The 11561-nt window shown below is 18.5% G+C and overlaps 2 protein-coding genes across 2 annotated transcripts; one reads left to right on the forward strand and one right to left on the reverse strand.

Annotated features, from left to right (window-relative positions):
* Positions 1-396: 396 nt before the first annotated feature.
* Positions 397-3567, reverse strand: PRELSG_0101700 (tRNA m5C-methyltransferase, putative; the record flags this gene model as incomplete). Its single annotated transcript, XM_028678112.1, has 1 exon — positions 397-3567. One exon carries the CDS (start codon positions 3565-3567, stop codon positions 397-399), a length of 3171 nt encoding a protein of 1056 aa, XP_028531382.1.
* Positions 3568-6187: 2620 nt separating this feature from the next.
* Positions 6188-11561, forward strand: PRELSG_0101800 (conserved Plasmodium membrane protein, unknown function; the record flags this gene model as incomplete). Its single annotated transcript, XM_028678123.1, has 1 exon — positions 6188-11561. A coding segment is annotated over one exon (5374 nt), but the record flags the coding sequence as incomplete, so codon positions are not given.

Here is an 11561-nt window from a genome sequence, read left to right on the forward strand (position 1 = left end):
TATAAACAATACTTTTTCTTTTTTAATGAGGATGATCTATACATAAAATTTCGAACTTGTATAAAAATTACAAATTATTAAAAATTAAAAATGTTAATACAGAAAAAAAATTATATAAAATAATACATATATATATATATTAAAATTTAAAATAAAAATTAAAAACAAATTTTTCTCATTTACATATATGCTTGAAAATGAAGAATTAATTTGAAACTATTTATTGAAATGAAAAGAAATAATTAAATTATAAAAAGATTGAAATGAAACAATGAATTAAAATATAACTATTAATTAAAAATAAAAGATAACACATATTCAATTAAAAAAAAAAAAAAAAGAAATTTTAATTATGAAGAATAAAACTATATATTTTCACTTATTATTTTTATTTTTTTAATTTAATATATATGGCAACATAATAATAGAATTTTTCTCAATACTTATATCTACGTATATTCTTCCTTTATTTGATGGAATAGCAAAAATTTGTTTATTTCTATTTAACGTTAATAAAACATTAGGTGAATACTGTTTTAATTTTTCTGTTTGTTTTATTGTTTCATCAGTTATGCTATTTAACTTTGATTTATCAACTTTTATTAAATCTAATATTACATCGCTATTCACCCATGTAATATTTATATAATTTTTTATTTTATTATCAATACAAAGTTCATCATCTTCATCATTCTTATCTTTTGAAATATTTTTTTCATATATTTTTTTATTTATTATTGAATTTTTATTGACACATTTATCTATTTCATTATTTTTTTCTTGTATATTGTTATTTAGGACCATATTATCATTTTTTCCAAAGTTATTCACAATTTCCAATTCTTCAGATTTTTTATTATTTTTAATATCGTTATCTATTTCCTTATCTTTTATTTCATCTCGATCATACATATTTTTTTGTTCTTCCTTTTCTTTAATTTTTTTATTTGAATTAATTTTTGATACTGTATTTCTTCTCTCATCAATCAAATTCTCCATATAAGTATCAAAATTAAATTCCCTGTCTTTATTTTCATATATAGGATTAAAATAAATTTTAATAATGTTATCTCTATATGTTTTATTTAATAAAAAATTATCTACTTCTTTAAAGTAGGGAATAAAGTTGAGGCAACCACTATAATTAATTCTGTAATAATTTTCTTGTGAATTATTTTTATTTTTATCAATTTGTATAACTGTTATTCCTGCAGTGATTACTTTTAATTTAATTTTTGTATAACATTCCAAAATGTCTTTAGCGTGATTACTGACTAAATTAATTTTTTTAATATTCATATTAATTCTTTCATTAACTGATAATTTGTTGAAATTCTTATCATCCATTAAATGAATATACAAATTATTTTTAATAGATAAAAAATCATCATTTAAATTAAAATAACTTTTTATTTTTTCTAATATATTATCTTTACAAAACTTTTCATAATAATCCCAACTTACATATTCTTGTTGTTTAATTAGATTTTCATTTTTTTGTTTTACTTTATGTTCTTTACTTTTAGAATTCAAATTGACATTAGAATTTAATTTATTATTTAACAGTTCACTATTATTCAACTTTTCATCTTCGAATGCATACTCAGTGGTATTTATTTCACCTTTTATATAATTGTTTAATTCTTCTTCACTCTTTTTATTAATTGCATTTATTATTTCATTATTTCTAACAATTAATTTATTATCATGCATGCTACTTTCAATTGAATTCTTATATGTTTCAAAAATATTATCATTACTTTCTTTATCATTGGTATCATTTTTTTTTATCTGTTTTTTGTTGTTTTCATATGTTATAATCTTTTTTTTTTTGTTTTTTTTTTTCTTATTATATTTTCCTTTTTTTCTATTTTTGGTAAATTCTCCATTTTCGAATTTTCTAATATTATTTTCGTTAATATTTTCATTTTTCATTTTATTTTTCCATTGAACTTTACCACACTTTTTAATTACTGCAATAAAAAATCCACCAGCATCATAATTATGAGGAAAAAATCGTTTCGCATATCTTAAATTAATTAATTCAGAAAACTCTTTACTCAATGGAAACATTCCTTTTTGTATTTTATCATAAATTTTTTTATGTTTCATTGAATTATTACTAGTTAAATAATCACAAAATTCTTCGTAGGTTTCAAACCATTTGTCATCCATCAAAATTTTCCATTCTGTTAATCCTTTTTTATAATTTAATTTTGTTAATAGTTCATTTTCAAAATTAATTAATTTTAATGAACCTAAATTTTCTATTGAATTAAAAATTTCACAAATAACTGCTTCATTTTCAATCGGATTTAAAGAACAAGTGCTATAAACTATATATCCATTCTCTTTTGTTAAATCAATTGATCTTTTTAAAATATTAACTTGTAATTGAAATAAATTATAAGCATTATATGCATTCCAATTTAACCAAACATTTTTATCTTTTCTTATAGTACCATCACCACTACAGGGAACATCACATAAAACAGAATCGAAATATTTTTTTTCAAAAGTACATTCTTTTTCATTTTTTATATATATATACGGAAAATGTATTGCATTATTATTTGTTACTATTAAACTACCACTATGAATATTCTTTAATCGATGAAATAACATACAACATCTTTTAAAGTTAGAATCATTTCCTACAACAACTCCATTAGGGTTATTATTAGAAATTAATTGTTTGTAATCATTATATAAATTATTATCTATATTTAGAATATACTCGAAAAATTTATCATCATATAAATTATTATCTAATATACTATAATAACTTTTATATAATTTTTCTAAGCTTTTCTTATTATATTCTTTATTTTCCTCATCATATTCATTCATTAGGATATCATTGTTATTATCATTTATCATAAATCCATTTTGAATATAATTATTCTTTAGGTTTTTATTATTGTTATTTTGATTATCATTTTCACTCTTAAAATATTCATGAGTGCATTCTTCTTCTGTATCTTCATTATCAATATTCTCAATTAATTTATACATTTTTATGCAATTTTTTTGAAGAAATTTTTTAATCAAACTATTTTTGATACTTCTTCTTTTTATTAAATGCATATAATCTAGTATTTGTGCTGTTTTTGAACCTGGAGCTGCACATATATCTAAAACAAAAAAATTCTCTTTTAATTTTAAAAATAAAACAGGTAACATACTAACTAATTCTTGTCTAAATATATAACCACTTTCATTTAAATTGATTAAATAATTATATAAATTTCTGTAATTTTCTTGTTTTTTTATTTCTGACCTAGTTAAATATATCTCATACATTTTGTCTTTTTCATTTAATTTTATAATAGAATATTGGTTTTTACATATTGATTCTAACTTCTTTTCAATATTTTCATGTATAAATTTGCTATACTTGTTATTGTTTAAAACTCTAAAGGTTATCGGTAATTCTTTATTTATTGTAAGCATAAAAGAATCTATTTCTTCTTCTTTTATTATTTTCTGATTAATATAATAATTAAAAAAATTCTCATTTTTTTGTAGTATGTTATTTTCATAATGTATCTCTTTATTTATCTCCATTTTTACTTCTTTAATTATTATAATATATATATATATATATATATTTTTTTTTATTTTAATATGTTTTTTTTGTTTCAACAATATGTATCTCTTTTTATTTTATTTTTTTATTTAATATAAACATACTTTTATTTTTTTAATTTAAACTATATTTTTATCTATTTTAAAAAGAAAAATTATGTTAATTTCCTATTTTTATTTATTTATTTTTTTTTTTTTAATTTCCTATCTTGTTATTGACCTTTTAACATTTTATCATTATTTCATTTTCTTTCCAATTTTTTACTTTCAATAGATGTTATTTGTGTTTCCGTTATAAATTTTTTTTTTTTATAAATTTTTAAGATTAAATGAATAATTTTTTTTTTATAATATAAAGTTAAATATTGTTGTGATATTATACATATCTTTTTTTTTTTTTTACATAAAAATATAAAAACATTTTTATGTTCATATACATTTATATATATGTTTGTTTTTTCTAATAATATAAAATAAAAAAGTTGGACTTATTTAATTTTTATTTTCTATAACTTTATTTTGATACCTTATATATATATATATATATCAAGATGCTTTTTCATTAACTTAATAAGAAATACTTCAAAATTTAAGGAATATTTTCAAATAATTATAAATGATATTTTACAAATCTTTTTTTTTTTTTATTTCTATATTATTATTATTATTTTAAAATTAATATTATTTAATTAAAAAAAAAATTTTAATTTTCTTAATATATATTGTGTTTTTCTATTTATTTATTAAATAAAAACAGTTCAAGAAAAAAAAAAAATATATTTTTTTTTTCTATATTTTTACATAATCATAGCACCAATTATGTTTTGAAAAATTATTTACGTTTAATTAATTATTATTGTTTTCTTTTAATTAATAAAGAATTACTTAACTAATCTTTGTAAGTAGAAAAAAAGGAAAAATACAATAAAAAATTATATTTTCTTTATTTATACTTTATAACTCTTTAAAAACACATTAGAACAATTTAATTAAGAAGTGCATTAGAACAATTTCTTTCAGATATAATGTTCTCATTATTATTTGAATATATTTTTTAAATAGTCTTTCTATATATTCACTTTCATTTTAGAAGATCCAAAAAAAAAAAAAAAAAAAAAAATTCCATTTATTTAAACGTATTTGTAAGTTTTCTCTTAAAATTTTTTTTTTTTTTTCTCTTAGTTGACAAATTTGTTCCTATTATAAAAAAAAAATTTTAAAAAAAAAGTTATATATATGAATATATTATTTTAGCCACTTGCTTTATATATTTATCATTAATATTAAAAAAAAAAAAAACGAAATATAAAAATAAAAGTAAATGCACAATAGGAAAACATAAAATTAGATATATGCATACATATAAAAATAGTACTTTTTTTTATATAGTTTAAACACCTATTATAAATAAAATGTGCAATTTTTTATGATAGAAATATCATTCTTGTTTTAATTATGAAATGTAAACATATATTTATTCCGAAATAAATAAAGATAAACATACACCTTTTATAACTCAACTTTTAATATATAAAAAACTAGTGAAAAAAACTTTATAATTAAGAAACCTTTTAGACTTAGAATTTGACTACTTTTTTCAATCTTTTTTTTTTTTTCTTTGTTCTGTCAAAATATATATTAACAAATATTCCACATACTTATTATTTGTTATTACTATTTATAATTTTTTTTTTTTTTAATATTTCGCCATGCGAAATCTTAGTGAAAATTTTTCTTAAAAAGTTATTTCCATTTCAATATGCACTTAAAAATTAGTAATTATATATATGCATATATTTATATTTTAGTAATTATAAGAAAAATAGAAGATATATAAAAAGAAAAAATAAGAAAATAAATGTAAAAAATAAAGTGAAACAAATTTGAATATATCTAATATATGTCTTGAATATTTTTTTTAGTCAATTTTTTACAAAAGTTTATATTATATGTATTTTTTCTTTTATTGTATTGACAACTAATAATTTATTATTTTTAAATTATAATCTTTATTTTTTTATTTTATCTAATATATATGTATTTATATACAACTAAATTTTTTTCCTAATTTTTATGCATACTTTGAGCAGTTTTAAAAATATATATATATATATATATATTATTATACGGAAATAAGGAAATTTTTTTTTCTTCAAAGTTAGAATTTTTCTTTATCAAAAAAGAGAGATAAATTAAGGTGGAAAATACTTTATATTTCTTTTAAATATTATTTAATTTTTTAAAATATACAAATTTTTTTATAAATGCTACTATAATTATATCAATAAATAAAATACTGTGCTACTTTATTATTTTACTCTTCTTATTAAGTTAAATTTTTTTTTTTTTTTTCATTCTGTTACTTTATTATTCCACATATATTTATTATTATTAATGTATATTATTAATCTCATATAAATTTTTTTTTTTCATTTTTGAATGTGTTTACAAATTACATTTTTATTTTGTCTAATTAAATTATATAAATTTTTATTGATCCTTATGTTTAGTTTAAGTCATTTTTTATTAAAAACTTTTATATTAATTCTACTATTCAACTGAAATTTAATAGAAAGAACAAATTAAGAAATACAAAAAAATGGAGAAGAATGAGGATTCTATAAAAAGCAAAAGCTTTTTGAATTATACTCAACTAAACTGGCAGAAAATAAATTTTATCTTTTTAGTTTTTTTACTAGGAATAAAAACATTTTTTTGTATATTATTATATATATATAATCATATATTACTATTTTTTATATTCTTTGTATTAACAGTAATATCTTTTTATGCATTACTAGTAAATTCATTTAAAGCCCTTACTTTTTATATAGTAATATTAACATTGATATTAACATATGTTTTTCTTTCTTTTTATAATGTTATCAATGCTGTATATATAACAAATATTTTTAAGGAAACACTGATTTCGGATGTATTATATTCTATTTTCCCTTTTTTAATAATAGAGTATTTTGTTGCAATCATTTACACTTCCTTAAAAAAAAGGAAGAAAAGTTATATACAAAAAAAATTAAAAGAATTAAAAATAGTAATTGATGGACAAAAGGGTGAAAAAAAAGATGATATTTTATCTTTACAAATAGATTTAGAAAAAAATGAACTAAACACATGTAACAATAATTATAAATACTATTTAACACAATATAAAAATAAAAAATATATATGCATAGAAAAAAAGATTGACTACTCTAGTGATGAAACTGATTTTATTTTGGAATTAGAAAAATTTGATAAAAAAAAAAATAAAGATACTCAAAAAATAAAAAATAAAAAAAAACCTTACATAAAAAAAGATTCTACTCATGAAGTGAGTGAAGATTTAAGTTTTATTCATTGGGGAATTAAAAATTATGAAAAAAAAAATGAACATAGTCACATGAAAGGAAAATTAAATAAAAAAGAACAAAAAGAAAGATATTCTAATAAAAGTGTAAAAAGTGATAATATTCAAAATGAAAAAATTCTTGTCAATAAAAATATGAATAATATAGATAACGAAAATAGAAACATTAAAAATGAAGATACTAAAAATAAAAATGATAACTGCATAGATAATGGACAAAGAAAAAAAGAAACATATATTAATAAAATATTTTCTATTGATATAAATAAGCAAAGTCAATATATTACAGACAGTGCTATGGCTTTAGAGGAAAAACAATGTGAGAATGAAATAGAGGAGAATGTTTCAAACAATAGAAATTATATAATAGTAATTAACCATCCAGATAATGCACTAGATGATTTTAATTCTTTTATATCTCAAAATAACAATAATTTGGGAAATGATATTGCTGAAATGAATAAAGATACAAAAAAAATAGAAACAGAGAGTTTAGAACAAAAAATTGATATATTAGCAAATAATGAAGAAGAAAATTGCATAATTGAAGATTTTATTGGAAAAAGTTTAGAAGAATTAAAAAAAGTAGAAGATAAATTAGAAATAAATTGTATACCATATGAATATAAAAAAAAATCAACAGAAATTGAAATAGAACAAGAAATAAAAAAAATAGGAAGTTTAATAGAAAAAAACAGAGAAAAAATAATAAATGATAAAAAAGAAGAATTAGAAAAAGAAGATTCAACTAATGAAGGTAAAGAAATGTTAAAATGTGAAGAAAAAGATAAAATGGTTAATATACTTTTATTAGATAATAATGATATTGTACAAAATGAAGAAAACAAAAATGATAAGAAAAATTTATTAGAATTAAAAAATTCTACTTTAATAAAAAGGGAAAATCAATTTAAGAGTTTCTTATTGAATGATGACGAAATTCAACAAGATCAGTATTTAGAAAATAAAATTAATGAACAAAAGGATGTAAAAACTGTAAAAATAGATAAAGAATTTAGAGCTAGCTTTATCAGTATATTAAATGAAGAAAATAAAGAAAACGCTGAATTCTCAAATATAATGAAAAATATAGAAAAAAAATCTACATTAAAAAAAAATGACGAATTCATAAGTAACACTATGATAAAATACCAGAAAAATCCAAGCATAAATATTACAGAAAAAGTTAAAAATACAAATAATAATATTGATAATAATGATAATAAAGATAATACTGATAAAAAATTAGAGAGTAATAGTGATATCTTAGTTAATGAAGTAAGTTTCGATATTAGAAATAATTATGAAGGAATGATATTTTGTGATAATATTAAAAATAGTGAAATGAATGAATGTAGCAAATTAAAAAATGAGGAGAAATCAATAACATATAAAAATATGTATGAAGATTTTAAAATTATTCATTCATTAGAAGAAGAAAAAGAAGACGATAATGAAAATGAAAGTATAAATTCTTTAGGAATTATAGAAAAAAATAAAGGTCCCCATACCAAAAAAGAAGAAGAATATAAAGATAATAAATGTTTTGAAAATTCACAAAGCTTGAACTTCACAAATAATACAAAATTAAAAAATAGTGATAAAATTAATAATGAATATAATAATGAAGGAAATAGTTTGAATATTATAAAAAATGAATTAAATACAAATGAAAAAAGTTCAATTTTTGATTCGAATAATATTTCTATTAATACAAAGAAAATAAAAAATAATTGTGAAGATGAAGAGTTTCAAAAAATAGGTGATATTAATAATAGAGAAAGTTGGAAAAGGATAGGTAAAAAAGATATAGAAAAGTTAAAGGAATCTGTTAATCCGGATAACATAGAAGATATACAAATTGACAATTTTTATAAAAAAAACAAAAAAGGAGTAAATACAAATTATTCCTCAGTTTCCATTAATTCTAGCGACCTTTCTACTTTTATAAAAATTCAAAAAAATGAAAATGAGGATACAAAAACAAAAGAAGAAGAAATTCTTAATGAAGAAGTACATAACAAAAAGGAAATGAATAATTTCAAAATAAAAAGTTTAGATAATATATTTTTAAATAATAATAAGCAACAAAATGGCATTGATAATTTCGAAAAAGAAAAATTTAAAGAATATTCAACTAATGATATGATGAATAAAAACTCAAAAGACAGTACCCAAAATATTCTTTATGATCAATCTGAATTATACATAAAAAATAATTCTAATTTTCTTTATAAAAGCAATGAACATATGCAAAATGATAAAGATTATAAAAGAAATGAGTCTCATGAAAAATCGGAAGAATATTTAGAAAATAATAATAATCTATTTTATTCTTGTGTAAGTAATTTAGCAAATGCTGATTATAAAAATTATGAAGATATAATAAAAAATAATTCTAAAATTACGGATACTTTTTTGTATAATAGAATATATAAAGAAAGTGATAAGAGTAATGAAATAAATCCCAATAGTGCTAGTAGTATAAATAATATTTTTAATTCAATAAAGAATGTAAAGGATTTCAATAGCATAAATGAATGCTCAAGTATATTAAACAGTTCCTCTATTGTTGTAAAAAATTCAAGTGTTATGAATGAATCAAATGCAACTAATTATTTGAATGTTATAAATGATTCTAATAATAATAAAAATTCATTCATAAATAATTCTAACGATAACGAAAATGATTACGAACTTAATTCTAATGCAATATTCCAACAAAGAAAAAAGTTTTTTGAAAATTTAAATAAAGAAAAATCATCAAATAATATTCAAAGAAAAATAAAATGTAATAATGAAAAAGATAATTTAGAGAAAGATAATAGTAATATAAATGAAACTTTAAATTCTGATTCATCTATAAATATGTATAGAAATAGAAATTATCTAAATAGGAGGGAAAAAAACCAATATTATAGCAGTAAAGATGAAAATGAAATTGAATATCATATAGAAAAATGTGCAAAATTAAAGAAAACGAAGAATAAAAATGAAAACTATTATGTGATAAATGATAAAATAAAGAGTAAATTAAAAGAAAATGGATTGAAAATGGACAGAGACGAAGAGGTAATTTTATCTAATGAATTAACTAAAAACATATATAATATTAAAGGAAATGAAAAAGATAAAAAAATAGAAGAAACTAATGATTTTGAAAACAAAAGAAAAATGACACAACATTTTGTTATATATGATCAAAGTGATATATCATCTAGTAGGAAAACTGGAGAAAATATAAAATCAAATGAAGTCTTTGATTTTGATAAGAAAAATGATTTTGAAATTGTAAATTTTAGTAAAGTTAAAATAAATAACTGTTCTTTTGCTTCTAATTTTAAGCTGAAAAAAGATAATGAAAATATTTCAGAAAAAATAACTCTGACTAATAAAGAAATTATAAACAGCAGTTTTAATACAGATATTACCAATAATTCATATTTTTATATGAATAAAAGTATGAATAATATAATTAATCAAATAAAAAATTACGCTAATCACACTAACACAAGTTTTCTTGAAGAAAAAATCAATTTGGATATTTTAGTAAGCGAAAATCAAAACAATTTATTAAAGAAAAAAAAACTTACTGAACTAAAAAAGAAAAACAACTTTATTGATTTCAATGAAATTAATTCCAATGAAATTAAAAATTGTGACCATATTGTTTCATACAATAAGTTAAATGATATAAGCATGAATTGCTTAAATGAAAGTATATATAATAAAAATGTAGGTTTAATACCTTCCCCTTCCTTTAATGATTTTCATTATAATGAGAAAAACAGTTTTCCTAATTCTCATGATTTTATAAAATTAAATAATGAAGAATTTAAAATAAATTCAAAAGAACAGAAAGGGAAAAATATGAAGACATATCCAGATAATTTTTATGAAGAGGTATGTGAAAAGGATAGTTACATAAGTGAAGAAGAAAAAAATAAAATGTTAAGTGAAAAAGAAATTGGAGAAAATAAAAATTGTACAAATGATGATACCCATGAAGCAAAAAAAAATAAATTAAAGATTAAAAAGAAAAAAGAACAAGAAAAAAGTGAAATTACAAAAATAGAAGAAAAAGAGGAAAAAGAAATAGATATAATTAATGAATATGAAGAAAAAATTGAAGATGAAAAAGATGAAAAAAATGAAATAGAAAAAAGGGAACATAATAAAGAAGAAAATAAAGAGTTAAATGATGAAAGTGAAAAAAAAACAAAGAAATTTAATGATCTAACTCAAAAAAATCAAGAAACACATGAAAATAAAGAAATGCAAGAAAACAAAGAAATGCAAGAAGATAAAGGAATCCAAGACGATAAAGAGATACAGGAAGATAAAGAAATACAAGAAGATAAAGAGATACAGAAAGATAAAGAAATACAAGAAGACAAAGAAATACAAGAAGATAAAGAGATACAGGAAGATAAAGAAATACAAGAAAGTAAAGAAGAAATACAAGATAAAGGAATTCAAGAAGACAAAAAAATACAAGAAGATAAAGAAACACAGGAAGATAAAGAAATACAAGAAGACAAAGAAATACAAGAAGATAAAGAGATACAGGAAGATAAAGAAATACAAGAAAGTAAAGAAGAAATAC

The sequence above is a fragment of the Plasmodium relictum genome (genome assembly GCF_900005765.1).
Source record: "Plasmodium relictum strain SGS1 genome assembly, chromosome: 1".
Taxonomy (NCBI): Eukaryota; Apicomplexa; class Aconoidasida; order Haemosporida; family Plasmodiidae; genus Plasmodium; species Plasmodium relictum.